At 30.5% G+C, this 23,183-nt stretch overlaps 2 protein-coding genes across 5 annotated transcripts; one reads left to right on the top strand and one right to left on the bottom strand.

Annotated features, from left to right (window-relative positions):
- Positions 1–3,464: 3,464 nt before the first annotated feature.
- LOC113848341 (probable WRKY transcription factor 50) lies at positions 3,465–4,578 on the top strand. The gene is made up of 3 exons (XM_027477805.1): positions 3,465–3,690; positions 3,971–4,115; positions 4,455–4,578. The coding sequence occupies exons 1-3, from the start codon at positions 3,465–3,467 to the stop codon at positions 4,576–4,578; spliced, it is 495 nt and encodes a 164-aa protein (XP_027333606.1).
- On the bottom strand, positions 4,239–10,677 carry LOC113846340 (protein PLASTID MOVEMENT IMPAIRED 1-RELATED 1). 4 transcript variants are annotated; one of them, XR_003501673.1, is made up of 5 exons: positions 10,520–10,677; positions 7,879–10,240; positions 6,882–7,759; positions 5,158–5,358; positions 4,239–4,728 (listed from the first exon to the last, which is right to left on the bottom strand). XR_003501673.1 is itself a non-coding variant. In XM_027474474.1 (3 exons), exons 2-3 carry the CDS (start codon positions 10,149–10,151, stop codon positions 6,955–6,957), a joined length of 3,078 nt encoding a protein of 1,025 aa, XP_027330275.1. In that variant the 5' UTR covers positions 10,152–10,233; positions 10,520–10,676; the 3' UTR covers positions 6,441–6,954. The 4 variants fall into 4 exon arrangements, 3 of the variants coding, with proteins under 3 accessions (XP_027330275.1, XP_027330273.1, XP_027330274.1); XM_027474474.1 differs by lacking the exons at positions 4,239–4,728; positions 5,158–5,358 and having other exon boundaries at positions 6,441–7,759; positions 7,879–10,233; positions 10,520–10,676; XM_027474472.1 differs by lacking the exons at positions 4,239–4,728; positions 5,158–5,358 and having other exon boundaries at positions 6,478–7,759; positions 10,520–10,673.
- Positions 10,678–23,183: the final 12,506 nt, after the last annotated feature.

Below are 23,183 nucleotides of genomic sequence, written 5' to 3'. Positions count from 1 at the left end.
TTTAATAAATGATGATTCTCTTTTTTTTTATTCAATTTAATTTGGATTTAATCTAGATTACGCATTTGTACTGAAAATTTGTTATTTATGTAAAAATTTAAATTTAAAATTTTATTTAAACGATATAAAGTGGCTTATTTTTGGGATCAACTTTTGTTGTACGGGGTTCAACAATGATAGTGAATGAAAACAGCGGCGTAGAGTTGCAGGGTTAGAGTGAGAAGGATGAGGGAATAAAATGCTTATGAAGATAAAGACAAAGGCTATATATATTTAACCCATAAACAATTTTTCAGTTCTAAAAAAAGAACAGGTTTAGTATGGATCGAACTTGCATAAACATGCTTTACTACATAATAATAATAAATTATTATTATTATTTAGACCTGCTCGTATAAGATTGCTATTAGAATAGACTCGGGTTTGAGCTGCCATTTTAAAAATTGAATAACTTTACTCTTTTCTTTTCTTTTTTAACTTGACCACGTAGGTTCACTGCACGTATTGCGTTGGGCAACTGAATAGTTTGAATTAATAATTCTATTATAAATGTTCTCTATATTTTTTTACTCGTTAACTTTAAATTTCTTATTGATATAAATTCTGGTTATTTAGTCTTAAACACATAAATGTTTTTCGTAAAAATAAGAAAAAAAAAAAAACACAGGAAAGCATAAATAGTTCATATATAAAATGATAAAATGACAAAAGTAGAAACATTTATAATAATATATGGTAAAAAATATTTCACTTAAATATAATAGTAATTATTTATTATAACTAAGCCATGAAAATAAATATACTGTTTATATACTATCTTTTTATAATATATTTTTAGAAAAAAATGTTAATTTTAGACTTTAAGAACAAGTTTAAAAAATGATAATAATACTTTATTGAAATAAAATAACTATTATATTTTTATTTAATGAAATACATAATTTTTAATAAAAGTTATCATTTACAGATCTTAAATTAACTCTAAATGTTAACAAAAACAAATCCTATTTTTACAAGAGAGTCTTGTTAATTATTGTCCTAAACACATCAGTTAATAAATATAATATTTTTTTATTATCAAAAACTATACTCTCTCTAATATATTAGAAATAATGATTACATTATTAATAATACTTTCTGATAAAAAAAAACTCATTTTTAATATCTTAATCAGGCCTTAAAAAAAACTATAATTTTGTTTAATATTTTATTTTAATGTTACATAAACTTTCTTTATTCTTATAATTGATTAAGAAATTGAAAAGAATATGGATAATAAAAAAAATTCAATATTAAATTATTATATAATTAAAAAAAGACTAAAAGAGTAAAATAAAAAATTGTTAAATTGCAAATATAATTTGCGGGTTAGAGATGTGACAGAAAAATGTTGACATCTAAAAATAACCCTCAATACAGCTGTACGAAGAGGCTTCCCAGAAACAGAGGTAGAGGGAAGGTGGATGGTTTGATTTGATATATTCCTAATAAGAGTCACCACCGCAGTTATTTTCCATTGCTTCCATTTTCATGGTCAAATAATTAACCATCAGAATTGACATGATGTCAACTTGTGTTAATCATATTTAAGCTACCTTTGACAATATAATTTTATTACGTATTTTTTTAATAATTTATCGTATAAATATTTACATTATATTTTTTTTAAAAATAGTTTATTTAATAAATTATGCTAAAAATAATTAAAATAAATGTTTAAAATAATTTATGAGAATTATAAATTATTTATATACACTTGTTATAAAATTTATAAATGTTTCTTAAGTAAAAAAGTAAATATAACAAAAAACGAGTGTGTGATTAATTTGAATCACACAAGTAAAAGCACTAATTAATTTCGTCCCCCAAAAGGAAAGACAGAGGAAGGTAGGAATGAAGTTCGAAGAAAGTGTTAAAAGATTCTTATTACCATTTTCTGGGACCATAATTTGGTATATGATCACCTCCTCTCATCATCGATCACTAGCAATAAGCATTTCTACTCGCACTAAAGCTACTTGGAGTCAACCAAAGCTGATTCTACAACCTTGGCTCACATATTAACTTCACTCTCTTCCTATACCATATATTACCCTTTTGTTCATAGAAATACAAATAAGCTCTATATTTGTTTATTTGTTAAGGAGTTGCATGTGTTATGAAGAAGAAAATGTGATATTTTTTCTTTTTTACTTTCACTCTATCGTTTATACTCTTGTTAGGGTTTCTATTTATTTATTCAAATAGAGAAAAAGTTTACAAATTAGTAAATTTAATCATCTTGTTAGAACTTTTTGATAAATGTTTACATGCAAATGTTTTATTTATTGGTCAGCCTTTCTTTGACTTTTAGATTATTCAATTAATATAAACATTTTATTTATTGTGATTAAAATTTCTTTATATATGAAATAAATAAGAATATTTCTTTTTGTGTCTCCTTGCAAATATAAATGTAAGAACGGAGTATATCTAATGAGGGAGGGGGAATCAAACTTTCACTTTCACTTTCACTATCTTCATTTTTGTTTTTAAAGCAATGCACTCATTAATCCTTAACCCCATTAATTAACTTTTGAATGGCACACTAGAGAAAGTCTAGAAGCTAGATCACCCTCCACTTGCGGGGAACAAAAGAAAAAAGAAAAACCAAGTTACGATGAAGTCATTTTTATGGTATCTCATATGAAAGCAATGACACATGCGGTTCGAAGAAACTTGCATCAGCCCACAAAACAACAGCAACCCTTTTGACTTGCATCTTCCGTTGTGAAGGGGTAATTAATTGGTCCAACCACGACACTTATTTGATCAATCCACACCACATTCACCTCTCTTGGAAGTCTTCCCCAAGTCATCCTTAGCTATGCCCCACTCTCATTTCTCCTCCATTTACTATTCTTAAATATTCTTTTTTCGCTTAAATCATAAACAGATCCATAAAAATATTATCATTTCTAATTCACTCCTTATAAATTTTTTATTCAATTTTAGTCTCTATATTTAATAAATTATAGGATTTTATTTTTTTATTAAAGAAGAAAATTACATAATTTTGTTTATAAAAAATTGTTAAAAACATACTTTTTAACACCCTCTTAATTATTGATTAAAATTTATTTAAAATTACAAAAATATGATAAATTAATATTTAGTAGTAGAAAAATTAAAATTTATATAATTTTTAAATTTTTAAAATTACATAAAAGAGTTATAAAAATAAAAATAAAAATAAAAAAGATATTTTGAAAGGCTATTAACTTATTTAAACCTTCTTTTTCACTGGAATTGCTACGTGCCATTTCTACTTTTCAGTTTTCATTACCTTAGAAACTTCCTATGATTGTAGTTCATAGGAAGGTCACTATGAAGCCGCCTCACGGTGACTATGCAATGTGTGTATATATATATTGCTTGCGCCGTGATCCTTTCTTTATATATCGTTCAACATTTATCGTACCAAAATGACAGACAAAAATCCAAAACCACCACCTGATTCACCTGACAGTGATGATTTCACTAATCTATGGTCTTCTGAGTTCTCTGAGTATTTTAAACTTGATGATAACCAGTGGCTAAACGATAATATTGAGTCATTTGTTTCTGAGAATGCTTCCAACCAGGTTTATCAAGCCAATGAAGTAGGTGACTATAGAGGAGGTGGAAGCCACTTTGAGGGATCTTCTAGCAGTAAGCATAAGTGTTGTTTTGTAGTTTGAGATGTTTATAACCATTTTCATGAAGTGCGGGTTTGAGAAAGCTTATTTTTAATAAAAATAACAGCTTATAATTTTGTAAAAGTTTTCTCAGGAAGCTGCTAGAATTAAGTGATTTTTTCTTCAAAATAAGTTGAACCAAACATGCGCGGATTCAATTCAATAGTATACTAATTAATGTGAACATCTTAATCATTATGAATCCATGCTTCTATGTATTCTCTTTCACTAATAGTTTATTGGTTGTGTCTTAGGAGATGCTGGCAGTGGACACGAGAAGAAGGAAGTTGTTAAAGGGAGAATTGCATTCAAAACACAGTCAGAGGTTGAAATACTAGATGATGGGTACAAATGGAGAAAGTACGGAAAGAAAATGGTGAAGAACAGCCCCAATCCAAGGTATCTATATGCCTATGATACATACTATATAATAAAATAATATGGCCTTAAAACATTTTCTGATGAGTTCCTAGTACAATTGAATGATTAATTATATGTCAGGAACAAAAACCAAATTATATGATGAGAAAAAGGTAACGTAGAGTAAAATATTTTCTTACATGAGCATAAAATACCCCCACACTTATAACTACAAAGAACGTAAATGGTGCAATACTACATAAAGCAAAGATAAAATAGAAAGATGCATGCCATATAGAAGTTTTTAAATTTCTATTTTTAGTGAATAAAATACCCCCACATTTGTAACAGGCTTATCTGTAAGAGTATTTGATACAGGAATTACTACAGGTGTTCAGTGGATGGATGCCCAGTGAAAAAGAGAGTTGAGAGAGATAGGGATGATTCAAGGTATGTAATAACAACCTACGAAGGCAATCACACTCACCCAAGTTATTGCTAGGTCAAATATGAACAAGTTTTGACCCTTGTGTATATATATTTTGTTGGCCACGGTGATTCTAGTTACTTTCTAAATACTGCATGTGCTCTTACCAACTGTTACAAGGGATTCAACAATGCTAGAGTCGGTAACTGCTCATGTATAATTGACCTTCAAGGAAATAGAGGATATTAAAATATGCTTCTGTTATATCTATACGACAGAAGTTTCTGGTCGGTGAAACAATCAATTACAATAAATCACAATTCATCAATATTAATTCAATAGACACCGATATAATAAAAAAAAAAATGGAAAATCAATAAGATATATCAATCTCTCATACCGCTGTCAACTTTATATTATAAGGGTGTGCATGCTTATAAAAATAGTTTACAGTTCTTTTTAATTTATTTTAATAAACTTCTTCATATACCTTATCATAATAAATTATTTTCTTTTTCAGCTAATATGTTGATAAGTTTTATGATCTAATTTATGATGTAAACTTTTTATGCAATAAAATATTATTGAATAAACGCATAATGAATTAATCTGCTATATAAAAGCACCTGCTTAATTAAGTATGAAACTTCATACCTTCGAGCATTAGGATGCGTTACATTGAACTCTCTACCTGCTTCATGCTACTATATCACACATAAGATGTATTATGCAATGTGAAGGTGGAAACAGACGTGTGTAGCGGTAGAAAGACTCAACCGTGATCGTTAATACAAAGTCCAACATTACGTGGTTTCATGCTGTCATCTTTCAGTAGCAGCAGATATTCACGTTACACTGCCGAACAAAAAGGAGGGGCAAAAATAGAGTTTTCTACTCATCATAAATAAGTACATATAAAGAAATAAGTAAATAAATAAAATGAGTGCATGATCCAAAGAATAGCATTGCCCATAATGAGAAAGAAAAAAAAATGAAAAGTTTGAAAGTTTACTGCGTGTTTAATTGGAGGTTTTAAAAAGGAAAGGGGGTGAAATGGAAAACAACTGTCTTCCTCCTATATAGATAAATTGAGGGAAAACAAATAGAGAGTTGCAATGAATTTATATTTTATAATAACACTATTCTTGAGTAAAGTTATTTTAACACCTGGTTTAGGTGTTACTGTTTATATTAGACACCCTATACAATTGTAGTATAACTGTTTTTTAATTTGTATAGAATGTATGGTATAGATATCTAAATCGAGTGTTAAAATTTTGATTTTTAATTTTTTTCACTTTCATCTTCTGGTCTGACCACCCTTCATCTAAACAAATCTTCTTGTTAACAAAAAAAAGCACCAGAAGTTAAGAAATTATCAAACCATTCAAAAAATTAAAAAAAAATATAACACCCGTAGTAACTATATATAATTTTTTTTTCCCCTTAAAAAGCTCCCAATAAGATCGCTTTTTAAAGGCAAAAACCAATCATTTTACTCATTATGCAATTTTAAGAATTACACCTCCCCCCCGCCCCCCCCCCCCCCCAACAAAAAAAAAGGTACTGTTTATATAGAGATTGTGCTCAAAATCATGAGCCTCGTTCTATTCCCTTTGCTACAGGCCCAACTAAGCCAGCTAAAAAACAACACAATGTGGAAACTCTAATGGGATGGGACCCATGTTGGATAGATTCAGAAACTCGTTTCCACGCACGAAGGGTCAAGTAGACTTTTCAATTCAAACTTCAAAGAAAGCAAACGTTAAGCAGTATGAACAAAAAGATTAATCATACTACCATCGAATCTGCTTCTGGAATACCTTGTCTCCTACCTACCCACTTATAAGTGATTTTGAAGTCACCTTAATACCCTCTTAGTCTTGTTTATGCCTCTAACTCAGCTGGCAATGGTAATTGTACATTCATGATTTGTTAAGAAGTAGGCCAATGGCCATGAAAATTGAAAATTGAAAAGACGTTGTCAGCTACATTTTATTAATTTCAAGCAACGTTAGCATTTGTATATTAAATAAAAAAAAATATACAGCCACACTAAGTATACAACCATACTAGATATTTTCACTCTAGACTTTTACATTTCAGTATACATCTTTTCAAAAGTAGTTGAAAAGAGAAAAGGATCATTTCCAACATGGCCAGAAAATATTCTCTCTCTCTCTTTGTGTGTGTATTGACTGATTCGTAGATATATAAATAAATAGATAGAATAGATATACTTGACTCGTGTAACTTCCGAGATAAAATGATAGAACAACTATCTACAAGGAGAAATTTCCAAAATTGCTAAAATTGCATGTCAAAAGTGATCTGATGGTTCAATTTGGGAAGATGATATCAGGGTTCCGAATGTGTACATTTTCAGCTGGCAGCTCTTTGCCATTAGTCTTGGTGTTATTATTAACATAGGAAATGCTCCACAGGATATCCTCATTCAGCAACTTCTTGGTAAAAAGTACTAGCCATTCCACTGGCAAGCAACCAACGGAATCCAGACTGTTGCTGAGCTGCAGTACCCCAAAGTTGCTTGTTTCTGGCTTTGGTAAGGACACCTGCCAGATGAATCTGGCTGATTTTAAATCTAAACTGAGGGGCTTTGGTAAGGACACCTGCAAGGATGTGAACTCTTTCCACCTGAGTTAAAACCAACATTGGAACACCAACTGGTTCAAAATTTCGTAGAGGATCTCTAAGCTGGATCATAAAAGCCACTGTTAGGAAGTTTCCCATGAGTTCATGGTTTATTCCATGTGTGCTTAACTGGTCCATGCCATTTTTCAACCCTTGATCATCTAGTTCTCTGATTTTAGAATGGTGTGCTTTAAGGATATTCAAAATTTTCTCTGAATTCTGCTCTCCATCAATAATGCTAGAATCCAATCTCAACCACTGATCCAATGTTATTGATAGACCCATCAATCCATCGTCATCATTGCCAACTTCTACACCATCTTCTACCTGCAGTTTAGCTACTCTTTCTGATGGGGCAAACCCTCTCAAGTTGTCTCTTCTGACTCCAACAGCAGGTATCTTCGTGTGATGGGCACGGATGTATGAGGGTGCCTCCTCATAGAACATGCCAGACTGTATTCGCAACCCTTCTATAAAAAGAGATTCAATCTTATTAACAGTCATAGGAGCTACAGCTTCAAGAGACACACTGTCCAAGTCCATGTCTTCGTTTGTTAAATTATCACATGGAAATTCAAACAAATCATGCTGCCATGACCCCTGCCTGAAACAAAATTCAGAAAGGAAATCAGAAGAAAGAATAAAATACTTTAAATGAAAGAAAAATGAACATGACATTATATAGGAGAAAACACAAGTAATGCCAAAAACGCAATTGCTAACCTTCCAGGATCCCCTTTGTTGTTTGTTGCATCCTGCACAATATGCTCAATGGATTTTCCAGTGATATCTAGCAAAGGCATTGATTTATAGATATGATCACGCATCTCTTCAACTCCAGCAGATGCCATATGCAGCAGTATCTCCAATATATCATTGCCCATTTTAGCAGGTAGAATAACTGGATTAGAAGCCTGAGTGATTAGGCTCGCACAAGTTTTAGCATTTCTGAATAGTGAAGGGCTCATGGACCTCAAAAAGCCTCCACCCATAATTTGAACAAATGAACCAAGCCCTTGTCCAATTGAAGGTAACATGGATGATTCTTCATTGGATAGTTCAATTGGACTCCCAAATCCACCAGAACACGTTTCCAGAGAATTTTCAAAGTCTCTCTCGTTTAAACCCCACTGTTGCATCAATGAGTCAGTCTCCAGGTCTTCAAGAATTTTGGCCTTCCTTCTCAGCATTAATGACTGATTCTCCCTTGCATGCTCCTCTTCAGCAGCTTGAATAAATAAAGACAAATCGGAATCCAGAGTAACATCCTCACAGCTATGTCCAAGTATATCTGTCCTCAATTCCTCTTTATTTTCATCAAAATCAAAAGTGAAGTTAGCTTGAGCCTCTTTCTCAAACTGTCTTAAAAGCTGTTCTCTGGGAGACTGGGGATCACCATCACAACCTGAGCCAAATGAACCACTCTCCATCGCCAGCATGTTTAAGAAATCATTTGCAACAGATTCTGTGATATCATCCAAGCTATGTGACTTTTTTCCCATTCTATGTGCTTTATAATTTGATTTAACACTCAGGTAGTCTTCTTGATCAGGTAACTCTGATGCTTCAAGAACTATATCCACAGCCTTGATACAAGGTATATTAACACATGAACGACTGCATTTATGTTTGCTGTCATCTGCTATAGTTCCATTCACACAACTAGTGCATATGTTATCGATTGAATCACATCCTGTGTTCTTGTCAAGAAATATGTCATCATCCTTAAGAATATCATCCACATTAATGATTTCCACTATTGATAAATCAACTGTGTGAATTCCCGTCTGATCAAGTTTCAAGGAATCCCCTTCCAATGTTTCTACTTGTTCAATAATGGTAAATTCAGTGTCATCAGGGTCATGTTGATCTGATTCTTGAGGTGATTCTGATTTCACCACAGCATGGGATTTAAGTGGTCCAAAATGTTCGGTGTCTGCCCCTGCTGAATCATGGAAGTTCCCCTCATCAAGTTTTTGATACAGAAAACTGATTGATTTAGAAAGACTTGAGCCAGAATTCATAAATGTTTCATGAGATAAAATCACATCATCAGAATGAAAAGGAATGACCAATCCGTTATGTGGTTCGCACGGTAAGCTCCCAGCCTGCCTAAGCTTTATGTCCCTATTGCTAGGACCAAAATCCACAACACTGCCTGTGCTGCTGGGCCTGCCAGACTTCAAGTTAATAAGGTTTAGAACATTCAAATTATCACCACCAACATCCATTAACTCACCCTTCATTACTTGATAGCTGAAACTAACATTTAGGCTAGCTCCTACAGCCTTTCCTGCCAACCTAAAACTTGTGCTCCATGTCCCTGAACTTTTATCACCCCCTAACTCTGCTAAAGTCAGAGGTAAAAGCCTAGTGAGATCAACCTGACGGTTTCCTATGTCATGCTCAGGTTCCCCAACAATAGAAGCATAAATCAAGAAACGTTTAGGCTCGTACTTGACAGAGTGACTAGACATGGCGCGGCCAACATAAATAGAACATCCATGTGTCAAAGTCTCTTCAAACTCTGCAGCACCATGGAAAACCCTTGAAGGGCGCGTCTGCAAAATGCTGCTTTTCCTTTTCCAGTGCACACATAAATTAGTGCCATCCAAACTCAAAGGGAGACCCTCAACTGAGTGAACATGAAGGTTAAAGCAACATTTGAACTTGTGATCACCCATACGGGTCAAAGCTTTCAAGGGCTTCTTCCAATTCCATGCTGAAGACAACTTTTTGTCCTTGGCAAACAGATCTTCCTTTAGAAATCTTGGGGTTAAGGTAACTTGAGGTTGTGACAAACGCGCTTTTCCAGCAGACTTGGATCTATTATGAACTGCTGTGGAGAAAGAAGGCCTAGAAGGGGTGTTGTTCAAATAAAGAGCTTTGCTTATTTCTTGAATGTCTTGCAGTAGTAGCTGACCATTATTCCAATTAGTTTCTCCATCACCATTACCATATTGGTTTCCACTCTCAAAATTGGGTTTCATCATCATGTTTTGGCATTGGAAATTGAACAACAGAAGGGAAAAACAACCCAACTAATTTTATCTACTCATCTATCCATTCAGGAGTTATCTGTCATCTTAAAACAAATCAGATAAATTAAAATCATGAACTAACAGTAAAGAGGGGAGGGGGGGGGAAGAAAAGCATCATCGTACTCATCACTCATCACCATCTTCCTCCTATAATAAGTTCAGTTCCTATGTTAATAGGTCAAAATACAGCAAGCATGAATTTTGAGAAAACCCAGTTCCTATTAAGTAAGAAAAGTTTCAAAATTTACATGATTGTCGTAAGATTGATGAAGAAGCAACAAAGAAAGCAGAGGAAAGTAACATTTGGAAACGAAATGACTCACTGGTAAACGAAATGGGGTTGTGCTTCCGGAAATGCGCCTTATGTCTGAAATTTGAGGAAATCAAGGAGAAAATATAGTTGATGAAACAAGGATTGTGATTTCTGGCAAAATAGAGTGATTTGACTTGTCGTTAGTTATGCTTCGCTTCTTTCATACCCGCTACGACGGTGGGGTTGGTGATCCTTCTTATAATTTTTTAATTAAAATTTAATATTTTAATAAATTAAAATTTGAATTACTTGAAATCTTTTTTCACGTTCTCTTAACTTATGTGTAAATTTAATTTTCTTAATTATTCACGATTATTTTTATTTTTTAATTATTTAAAATAAGGTTTTCACGTTAAAATTTAATTAATAATTAATAAAATATGATATATTATTAATTAATACAACTTAAAAATATTTAAATAAAAATAATATGTATAAAATATAACAATTTTTATTTAATTATTTTATATTTTTATTTATAAATTTATATAAATCAATGATATATTGTAATTTTATTATTTTTTATCAGTTAATAGATAAAATTTTGAATTAAAAAATAATATAAATAATTAATATACTCTAGAGATTAAATATAAAATAATTAAAATTAGAGTAACTTAAAAAAATTACGTGTAAATCAAACTATAAGACATAAGAGTACTACTATGCCTAAAAATTTTAAGGATCGGCGAGTATCTCTATTATGAGCTCCCCTAAAATGCAAGTTATATATATAAAGTTAGATATAAACTAATAATTAAAAAGTATTTAAAAACTATTTTATCGGTAATAAAAAATTAAAATATAAGAAACACTCTTTTAATTTTGACAATTTTCACAAATCAAGTTAGCTAATTAAAACTTATATTAATGATAATTTATAAATATTTCATTATATTTAATATTAATTAAATAAATTTAAATGTTACTGCAGTGATTAAAATATGATTTCAACCTTTTTTGGGCCAATTTTCGGAGTTTCCTCAGTCCTCACCAAATTCTGTGGTTTGATGAATGAATGATAGCGGCACCTTTCTTCAATTCGTAGTGTGTCAAATGTGGCTTTAAACAAAGTCTTTTTTTAATTGTTTTGTTTAATTGGCAGAGTATGATTAACGAAGCGAAAAGCTTTTCAAACTATTTTAAAACAATTTCTTTACGAAATGATGATGTTACATCTAATGATCTAACTAAATCCATAAACGTAGTTATATAAATACTTTACAAAAAAAATTTTAATTAGTTGTTGGTGTAAAATTTTGAGACTATTATTTAATTATGTGTTATTTGCTTTATTAAGATGTTAATTATGACAATAACTATGTTATTGAACGATGTGGCATTTTTATTAAAACTGTGATAATATTTATTTTGATTTTATTCTGCTCAAAAATGTTTTGTGTGAGAGGGTAACTTTCGGAAATATAAGACAATGTAGCACTACACTTGAATTTAAAAAGAAAATACTAAACTCAGTAAAATATAATTTTGTAAAACTTCATATAAATAGATTAAAAATAAATAAATTTATCTATTCAAGTTTCAAGATAAGAGAATAAATGAGTATTATATATTTTGTCAATTTTTTATTTTTATTTTTTTATAATTGAAGAAGTTTTAACTAAAAGAATAAAACTAATATACTGATATATGTGAACCTTTTAATGAAATTTTTTTTCTTGTCAATTAAATGTTACTTTAAAATATTGTAAAAAAAAGTCTATAAATAATTAGATCAAGAAGAAAAAATTATAAATAATCTAGCAGATATATTTTTTTATAAAACCAAATAAGAGTGATGAACCAGAGGTTTGTTTTATGATGTCTAGACTTTGTTCCTTTTCTTGCATTTCTCTTCGCTTTAGCTATAGCTCATCTTCCTCCTCTCTCTCAAAAAATATATTACTCTATGATAGGAGAAACAGTTTCCTGAAATCACACCAAAATATAATCTTTTTGACGAAGAAGTTCGTTTTGAAGAGATCAATCAAAGTATGAATGACTGGATTATTCCAGAAATTTCTCATGATACATTATATGTTCTTGAAGAACAAACTAAAAGAAGCAGTTTTGATTACATTATCAAGACTGTTGAAAACAACATTTCCCTATGACAAGATATAGGAGACTAATGGGGAAGTAGGAATATAATTATGGATCGTTTATAACTATGTTCATTTTGATCTGGACTTTAAGTTTACTGTACAGTTCTTTATTTTTATGAGATACCTTTACTGGAAGCACAACATTTCTTAGTTCTTTTGAATAGGGCTACAACAGTAAAACTTGTATGGTTATAGGACAATAAGGCTGATTCAACAATGCTGTATTCAAAAGAAAATGAAGAACATAAAAGGCTAGTGGCTATAGTAAAGATGTTTCTTTTTCTGTAAAAAAAAAGTCCACAAATAACCAGATCTAGAAGAAAAAGTTATAAATGATCTAGCAGATATATTTTTATAAAATCAAATGAGGGTGATGAACCAGAGATTTATTTTATGATTTAGACTTCTTCGTTCCTTTTCTCGCATCTCTCTTCGCTCTAGCTCATCTTCCTCCTCTCCCTTAAAAAATTATATTACTTCATGATCAGGAGAAACAATCTCCTAAAATTAGATCAAAACATAATCTCTTTGACGAAGAAGTTCGCTTTGAAGAGATCAACCAAAGTATGGATGATTGGACTATTTCAGAAATTTCTTAGGATACATTATATGTTCATGAAGAACAAACTAAAAGAAACAATTATGATTACATTATCAAGACTATTGAAAACAACATTCCCCTAGGACAAGATATAGGAGAAGAATTTCATCTCCTGTCAAAACACTCTGTCAATAAACACCAAAGAAAATATAAATACTTCCACATAGGATGTGTTCAAGTTGCCATCAAACCTTTAATAGATATAGGTATAGATGCATCAATCCTAATATGTCTTAGAGATTTAAGACACAATAAGTTTGAAGATTCCCTAATAGGAATAGTAGAAACTAGCCTTGGTCAAGGTCTGATCTATTTCAACTGTTATCTCAACAAGACAGTGAGTCTTATGGATAGAAATATTATAGACTCCTATTATAGACTCTTTGTTTCTTAACATTCGCTTTCATGGTTTAGACATGAAAGATGGATCTACTCCCGCAGCCTCAATATACAGGATTCAATATAAAGTCATGAACTCTTATGCATCTAGAGTCTTTCTCAAACCTCAGAAAGATGAACCTACTTTGTTTATCATGGATATGACAAAGGCTAATGTCTCTTTTCTTAGAGTCATCAAGTGGGATGAGGTTACTCTCGTAGAGAAATGGGTGATGGACAAGGCTACACCTTTCGTTCCTAGACCTGCTCCTCATACTCAAGAAATTCTTTAAGACAATTCTAAAAAAATAGAAATAACTTTCAATAGAAGAAACTTCTTTTCCTCTAGAAATGAAGCCTTAAGTAGGCAATTTGATTTTGTATCTGTGAGGAGATCATTCTCTTCCAGATCTCAAACTTTTAGATCTGAAATACTCAGATCTGTATCTCATATTCCTTCTCAAATAAACCTACAAGGTTTAGATACTTCTTTTAGTATTCCTAGAACAGTTTACCAAAACTTTGAAAAGGAAGAAGAAAATCAAAGTATCCAATCTCCAACTTATTCCTCCCTTAATGAGTCTTATGATATTATCTCGTAAGTTTATTATTGATAAGGAAACCTTTAGGGAAGATTTCTATTCTGAGGATTAGAAATATCAGAAAGAGTGATTTTTTCATAATTACAAAGTTAAAAATAGATATGATATCTAAGAGGAATTTTATAAATCTCTCAAAAAAGTTGAACAAAGCATTCCATTCTTTGATTGGTTTCATGCAAGAACAATCTAGATTATCTTTGGCAAATTGATATTATTAATAATTCTTATATTAACATTATCTCCTAGCAGATCAAAGATGGACAAATAGTTCAGAGTGTATTGCCTCCTACAACCCAATACCTATTGCCAAAATTGAAAGACAATAGTGGCAATCTAGTAATGACAACGCTATTCAAAACCAAAAATCTTGCCTCATGGAACAGGTTAATTATACCAATAAATATCTTCAAGTTTTAGGAGAAAAAGTTTCAACTGTAAAACAAAAGGAGGAAGAAACATCTTCTTCCCAGATTCAACTAGAAAAATCGCTTTTCAAACATTTTAAGATTAGTGCCAAAGGAAAATAGAAAACTTAGAGCTTAGACAAAAAGAAAAGCCAAAATATTTAGAAGAATCAGGTAATCAAAATGAGTTATTAAGTAAAATTAATAGTATGCTTACGACCGTTTCTGATACACCTCAAACTTTAGAAGAGTCTAGTGCTAGACCTAAAACTAGATCCCTATCCAAAACTGTCACTGCCATCAACAAAACTAATTCATAATCACCTCCTGAAACAAATTTTGTTTCTAATTTAGAAGTCAATCCGATTTTTACTAACAACAAAAATTGAAAATCCCTTTCTAAGCTTTATTACAACAAAACTACTGCTCCTGATCTCGTTTTAGAAGAAAACAATGAGCATAGTTTCTAAAGTTTTAATGTCAATAACATCTATGAATGAAACATAGATAATAAATTAGAGTATAATATAATTACTACTATGCACCACATGCCTATAGTAGCCACTGCCTACCTAACTTCTCATGAGTGCTCCGATGATACAATTGTTAATATTTTTGTTGTTGGTTTTTCTGGCCAACTCAAAGAATGGTGGGATAATTATCTCACTGATAAACATAAAGAGAGAATACTCTCTACTATTAAGACTAATACTAAGAGACAAGCCATTATTGATAATGATGAACAACTCCTTGATGTTGTTTATTCTGTATACTATAGCACAATATTTCCTATGAGACCCATCTTTATAGCGTGATAGGTCTGCTGAATTATTATCCAGTCTTAAATATAGAACCTTAGATGATTTTAGATGGTATAAAGATACCTTTTTGTCTAGGGTTTATACTAGAGAAGACAACCAACAATCTTTTTGGAAAGAAAAATACTTAGCTGGTCTTTCCAAATCTTTTGGAGATTTAGTTAGAAATAAACTCTGAAGTCATTTTGCCAATGGAGAAATCCTTTATGATAGTCTCAGTTATGGACAACTTAATGCTGTCATTACAAAAATAGTTTTAAAAATCTGTCAAGGAAACAAAATTCAAAGGTAATTAGCCAAAGAAAGAGCCCAGAACAAAAAAAGATTTAAGATCTTTCTATGAATAATTTGGTCTTCCTACTTGCCCAACCAAAAAGAAAAAATATTATCCTATGAAGGAAGTAGAAGCTAAGAAGAAACCTTACAAAAGAAAGTATAATAGAAAATCTTCTAAGAAAATTGGGAAAGATGTTATCCCCAAAAATGTTCCTAGAAAACCTAGGACAGGAATAACCTGTTACAACTGTGGAAAACTCGGTCATCTCGGTAAATACTGTAGGCTCAAGAAAAAAATCAGTAATCTTAACCTAGATCCTTCTATAGAAGATCAGATTGATAACCTCCTCATTGAATCCTCTGAAAAAGATTCTGCTAAAGATTCTAGCGAGGATATCAACCAAATCCAACAGGATGACCAAATTTTTTCTTCTGATAGTAATGAAACTCTAAAAATCAATGTTTTAACTAAAGAATAATATCTTCTTTTTGGAGCAATCAATTCTATTCTTGATTCTCAGAAAAAGAAATTTTTTTTAATAAACTCAGAGATGTTTTAGAAACAAAACAAAAATCAAAAGAACTTTTTATTACAAACAGGTTTGATGTAACAAGTATTTTCAAAAAATTAGAAAATAATTCATTCACAAAACTAACCACTATTCAGGATCTTCAATTTGAGATTTATAATCTCAATAAAGAGATTTGTGAGATCAAAGAATAACAACAAATTCATCAAGTTATTCTTTCACAACTTTAAGATAATGATGATGATTTTGAAATTTTGAAAGAACAACTTTCTTAGAAAAATGATTCTGAGAAAGATGATTCTGGAAACCTAGAATAAATTTTCATGAATTTGATCAATAAGGTCAAAATTCAAAAATTTTATATAAATATCAGAATCATCATTGATGACTTTATTCTTGATACTTTGACACTTTTTGATATAGGTGCTGATTCAAATTGTATTTTAGAAGGATTAATTCTTACTAAATATGTTGAAAAAACTTCTAAAAAACTCGGCACTGTGAATGGTTCAAAGCTTAAGATTAATTACAAATTATTTAAAACTATTATTAAAAATTAAGGTTTTAAAGTAGAAACAAACTTTTTACTCATCAAGAATTTAAAAAATGAAATAATTTTGGGAACACCTTTTATAAAAGCTCTTTTTCCGCTTCATATTTCAAAATAAGGAATTTCAACTTACCACTTAGGTAAGCAGATAACATTCAAATTTTCTAGCAAACTTTTTACTAGAAATATCATTTTTATTCAAAATAAAATCAATCAAATTAATTTTCTAAAAGAAGAAGTTTTTTTTGCTAATATTGATAAACAACTGAAGAATCCATCACTTCAGAAAAGAATTTAATTTCTTACAGAGCATATTCAATCCTCTATATGTTCTAACCTTCCTCATGCATTTTGGAATAGGAAGAAACATATAGTTAGCCTTCCTTATGAGAAAGACTTTAAAGAAAGTCAAATTCATAATAAGGCGAGACCCATTCAGATGAATGGAGAACTCCTTCAATATTGTCAGAAAGAGATCAAAGATCTCTTAGACAAAAAACTCATTAGAAAGAGTAAGAGTCGTTAGTCATACTCTGCATTTTATGTTAATAAATAGGCAGAACTAGAAAGAGGTACTCTTAGGCTACTAATCAATTACAAGCCTCTCAATAAAGCTCCTTAATGGATTAGGTATCCTATTCTTAATAAGAAAGATCTTCTTAACAGACTCAACTATGCTAAGATCTTTTCCAAGTTCAACATGAAGTCTGGATTCTGGGAAATCCAGGTCGATGAAACTGATAGGTATAAGACTGCCTTTACAGTTCCTTTTGAGCAATACGAATGAAATGTAATGCCCTTTAGTCTAAAAAATGTACCTTCTGAATTTCAAAAAATCATGAATGACATTTTCAATCCTTATTCTAAATTTGTCATTGTTTACATAGATGATGTTCTGATTTTTTCTCAATCCATTAATCAACATTTTAAACATATAAATATTTTTATTAATATTGTTAAACAGAATGGTCTTGCAGTGTCAGAGTCCAAGATTAATCTTTTTTAAACCAATGTTAGATTCTTTGGTCATAATATTCATCAAGGAACTATTATTTTGATTAGCAAATCCATTGAATTTGCTAACAAATTTTCTGACATAATCCTTGATAAAACTTAATTACAAAAGTTTTTAGGCAATTATATAGGTGAATTTATTCTTCATCTCAATAACATCATTAAGCCTCTACATGACAAGCTTACAAAGAATACTCCTTTGTGGATTGATGTTCACAACAATGTTGTCAAAGAAATTAAAACCAAAGTTAGGGAGATAAAATATCTCTATCTCCCTATCCCTCAAGCTTTCAATATAGTCAAAATTGATGCTTCTGACATAGGTTATGGTGACATTCTTAAACAAAGTCGAATCCCATGAACATATCATTGATACATATCAAAACATTGGAATCCTGCATAACAAAATTATTCTACTATCAAAAAAGAAGTTTTGGCAAACATTTTATGTGTTTCAAAATTTCAATCTGATTTATTAAATAAAAAATTTCTTATAAGAGTAGATTGCAAATCTACCAAAGAAATTTTACAAAAAGATGTTAAAAATCTTGCCTCTAAACAAATCAGTACAATATGATAAGCAATTTTAAGTGTTTTTATTTTGAAATTGAATATTTCAAAAACACTTCCAATTCCTTTCTTGACTACCTTATTAGTGAATTTTTATAGGATAAGTGAAATGCCTAGAAAGGCAACAACCCCTTCCAGGGGAGGAACTTCTTACAGAGGAAGAGTCAGACTTGCTCTAACTTTTAATAAATCAAAATCCAAATCTGTCTCGACAGATTTCAATTTAAACTCTTCGGAGACATCCTCTCCGGCTAGGTCATCCACCCAAAAAGCTATCTAGATAGTTGAGTCATTTACTCAACAACTTGGATCTCCAAAAAAGAATCATCCAACAAGGCTGATACTTCTTCCTAAACCAAAATTGCCAAATAGACTAAAGCCGATTATGCTTTACCTGTTAATACACTCTTAGCTCTCCAACAAGGAAGCTTGAATAGTTTATCCAAAAAATCATGGGCAGACATTGCCTCTAAAGATAAAATGAAAATTGATTTAGCAAGTCTAAACAACATAATCCAATCCTTTAGCCATTCCTAAAAAATAGTTAGTCTTCTAGGAGAAATAACAAAGCTATCAGCCTCCCAAAAAAAAAACAAATATCTCAAAAAATAAACCATTACGTGGCTAAAGAAAAATTTTCTTCAGTTATACAGATGGAGCTTGAATTCTGGGACAAAAATCCTTATAAGGCTATATCAATAACTTTTCCTTTTGGTTTCTATTTCAGACCCTATGCCTTGAACAAAATCAGACAGTTTTATGAATTTATCTTAATGTATTCAGATTCTGTCTCTATTAAGTATTATAAAGATAAAAAAGATTCATCCATTATCACCCATTCTACAATACAAATTCTCAAAATCCTTACTCCAAAAAACTTTAGAAAAAATTTAAATTCATATAATTTTTTTTCAACCTTTTGACCAAGTAGGTTACAATTATTGGGACTATATTAATGCTTAGACAAGAGTTTTCTGATTTCAAAATAAACTCAATCGACATTCTTGGTTGATCTATTTTAAGAAGACTCAAGATTTTGGCAAGCATTATGAGTTTCCAAATTGGTTCCTACAATGGTGGGATTTCTTTGGACCAATTGAAGAAATCCTCCCTTCTCTAGTTAAAGAGGGATACAATCACTTCAAGAATAGGTATTTGCGAGAATCAAGAATTCTAGCGGATCTTAAATATTTCTCTTCTTTTACTTTAGCCTGGATTTTCTCTTGAAAATATCGGTATAGCAAAATAGAGAATTAAGAGACTCTACCTATTTTACAGAGATATTCTTTTGTTAAATAGTAAAATCAATTTAATGCAAGGCCTTTAACAGTTAATAACTTCTTCGGTCTTAATCCTCCAGATTTCTCAATCAGAAGTTAAGAATTGCTGCTTTCCTAACAAGCTACGATTCTAAAGAAAAATTAAAGGATAATCTAAAATATGTTCTTCTTTTACTTCAGAAGCAAGATGAGGCAGAAACTTCATCCAAAAATGAATCTGAAGACTTTTACCATAATGAGAATGATTGTTTTAGTATAAACATTCAAGAATTGTAATAAGTACTGTAGCAAATAGTTCCTGTAATAAATTGAAGCTGTAAAAATAGTATTTTTAATTTCTATAAAAGGAGTCATCGACTATGTTGTGAGACACCCTTTCATTTAGCAATTCTAGAGAGATAAACTAGAGAGAATTGTCTTGAGATACCATCTTTGTACGCCTTTTTCTCCAAGTTTTAATAAAATCTTTATTTTTCTATATATTTTCTCTCTTCTCCCTTTTAGCTAGTTCTATTCGGACTATCGTCATCTAGCTTTCTCCTCTCCTTCTTTCACTGGTTCTGTGTTGGTTCTACCGCCATTCTAGTTTCTTATGTTTTAAATTTCTACACTTATATTTTTGCATTTACATTTTTGCATTTCATTTAGTACTCCTGCTCTTGCCTACTTTCCTTTCAGTCTTTTAATTTTTTCTTAGATCCACTTCGAGTTATATATATATATATTAATTAAATTTTTAACTTTCAAGTTTTATTTTTAAATTTTGTCAAACACACCCCATGTGGTATATTTTTGTCTTCTAATAATGCCTAAAAATATTTGGTCACTTCATCCTATGTTTGATCATGTCCAAAGTCAAAACATATAGTGCAATAAAAATTTCTCTCCTCAACATTGCATCAAGATGACTTTCACCTAGTTTAGGCTCCCAACCTAACTTCATGATGCTCAAAGGAAGAAGTTGAAGCACATGTTATGTAAACTAATCAAGGAAGAATTACTATACACTCAACAATTATTAATATGAAAATTTTGGTTAATTCTTATATCATAACAAAGTTTGAAAGTGATCGTTGAAAAAAGGGTTAAAAAGTGACATTTTTATGTCTTAAAAAATATTTTTTGTTAGATATTTTGTGGGTTTGGTGTGATGCCCTTAAACTTTTCATTTTTTTACTTCTTTACTATTGTTGATGATTTGTAGTTAGGATGTAAGTGTCGTGAATTTATTGTGTTATATATTGATGTTTGATTATTAGGAAATTAAATGTCAAGAGAAAGGAAATAAACATTAAGGTTGATGCTTTGATACTCAAGGATGATCGATATTTTAGCATGTTTGGAAGAAGGGTTTCTCATTTTATGTGTAATGCATGCTTTCACACCCTATTTCTATGTCATTACATCCATTCGAAGTTCTTCAATTCTAACCTCATTCAAATCACTATGTTATGCCAATGGTTTTTAGTGCAAAAATTACCTTTCTAACTTTGCAATGCTATAGCACCAAATTGATGCCATGATATTAGGGTTGAAAAGTCAATAAAATAAAAGCATTTGTTTGAATTAAAAAAAGAATGAAAGCAATTGTCAAAGGGCTTATTCTTTAGAACACGTTGAAAGGTTTAAAACAGAAGTAAAGGAGAACACATACTTTTTTTTAGGGTTGAAAGAAATTTATCCAAAATTCTAAATTAGACTTATTTGAGTTTATAGAGACTTCTTAACAAGTAACTATTTGTTAAATTTATAAAAGAGATTGGTGAATTCAGAAATTAATTTATAGAAAATTAAAAAAATTCAATAATAAACATCATGACAGTATACTAAGACAACTTGAATATCATGAGAGTAATCTAAAATCATTTCATTTTTAAAATACAAAAAAAATATTTAATTAGTAAAAATTTTTCATCCATCTTTACATTTTTTCAATTGTTGCTTGTTTTTTATCTTTTAGTTTACTTTCACATATATTTTACTTTTTCAATAAATTTTTCTTCATTCTTAAAATTCATAAAATTGAAATGAAACTAATATAATGAATTAGTATTTAGTTTCAACTCAAATAATAAGTAAATACTTAATTTAAAAGTCTATAATTACTAATAATTTTGCAGTTGAACTTAATTCTAACAGTAATATAAAAAATATATTGATCCATTATTAACAAGTATATATTGAGTTACAAGACTAATAAAATTATAGTCCCCACATAAAAATTAAAATTGGGTTGTTCATAAAAATCTTATCATAAAAACTGAACAAGCTTAACAACTTAATATTTAAAAACTTCTATAGTTAAATTATCACTAAATTCATTTTAGTCCCCGATAGAGTTTGCGTCTTGCATTTTAGTCTCTAAAAATTAAAAATATCACGTTAGTCCCTGACTTTCATCTCCTTCGAGTATTTAAATCCCTAGAATCATACGTCGTTAATAGACAGTAACGAAATACTGATATGTCACATTAAGTGACACATGTCATTGCTTACACAGTGAAAAGACGTTAACGTGTCACTTCCGTTTTTGATTACATGACAAAACGATGTCATATGTGGTATAATATATGTTTTCGTTTCATTTTAGTCCTTGAGATTATAACTCGTCAGACATTTTAGTCCCTAAGATTGTCACCAACGGACATTTTAGTCTCTAAGATTGTCAATGACAAGTATTTTAGTCCCTAAGATTGTCACTCGTTGCTTTCTGGGTTTGTTTTACTTTCATCTTCATATTTTTCCTTCACATTCTCTTTAACTTCTTCTTGTACGAATGTGATTACACACTCTTTTTCTTTATAGTTTTCCTTTGTATATATGCATGCATTCATATCCAGGGCTTCACTTGAGCACAAAATCTTAAGTTATAAGTGATGAAGCTATTATTGGTATGAGGACAATCTATTACATGGGTGTGACTTAAAGATGATGCATTGGGTTCTGAACAGTAATGACTGGTTTTGATGATGATGATGCAGTTTATAATGGGTTAGAACAACGACAAAGGTTTCAACATGACTTTTCTATCATTTGACGAGTGCAAGAACTCTAATCCCTCTTTCCTTCCCCTTCTTACAAAGTCACCAACCATCTTGCAAATGCCGCTCCACATGAACCTTTCTATCATCTCTTCCACCAAATTCTTTTTTCATAGAATATCCACCACCTTTCTTCTCTTTCTCTCTCTTAGGGACTAAAATGTTTGTCGGTAACAATCTCAAAGATTAAAATACATGTTGGTGATAATCTTAGGGACTAAAATGCCCAACTAGTTATAATTTTAAGGACTAAAATAAAATGAAAACATATATTATACCACATACGATGTCGTTTTTACCATGTAAGCAATGATACGTGTCACTTAGGTGACATATCAGTATTCTATTACTGTCTGTTAATGACGTCTAGGTTTATGGATTTAAATGCACAACAGAGATGAAAATCAGAGACTAACGTAATATTTTAAATTTTTTAGGGACTAAAATGCAAGACACAAACTTTCTTAGGAACCAAAATGAGGATTTAGTCGTTAAATTTTCTTTA

This window comes from Abrus precatorius, unplaced genomic scaffold (assembly GCF_003935025.1).
Source record: "Abrus precatorius isolate BTA unplaced genomic scaffold, Abrus_2018 Scaffold8, whole genome shotgun sequence".
Lineage (NCBI taxonomy): Eukaryota > Viridiplantae > Streptophyta > Magnoliopsida > Fabales > Fabaceae > Abrus > Abrus precatorius.
This window is presented reverse-complemented; position numbering and strand designations above follow the sequence as displayed.

Excerpts from the sequence above, each read along its gene's own strand:
- LOC113848341 (XM_027477805.1), top strand. The coding sequence starts at position 3,465 with ATGACAGACAAAAATCCAAAACCACCACCTGATTCACCTGACAGTGAT. Across the intron at positions 3,691-3,970 it reads CTTTGAGGGATCTTCTAGCA|GAGATGCTGGCAGTGGACAC; the intron begins GTAAGCATAAGT and ends GTTGTGTCTTAG. Across the intron at positions 4,116-4,454 it reads AAGAACAGCCCCAATCCAAG|GAATTACTACAGGTGTTCAG; the intron begins GTATCTATATGC and ends TATTTGATACAG.
- LOC113846340 (XM_027474474.1), bottom strand. The coding sequence starts at position 10,151 with ATGATGATGAAACCCAATTTTGAGAGTGGAAACCAATATGGTAATGGT. Across the intron at positions 7,760-7,878 it reads AACAAAGGGGATCCTGGAAG|GCAGGGGTCATGGCAGCATG; the intron begins GTTAGCAATTGC and ends ATTTTGTTTCAG.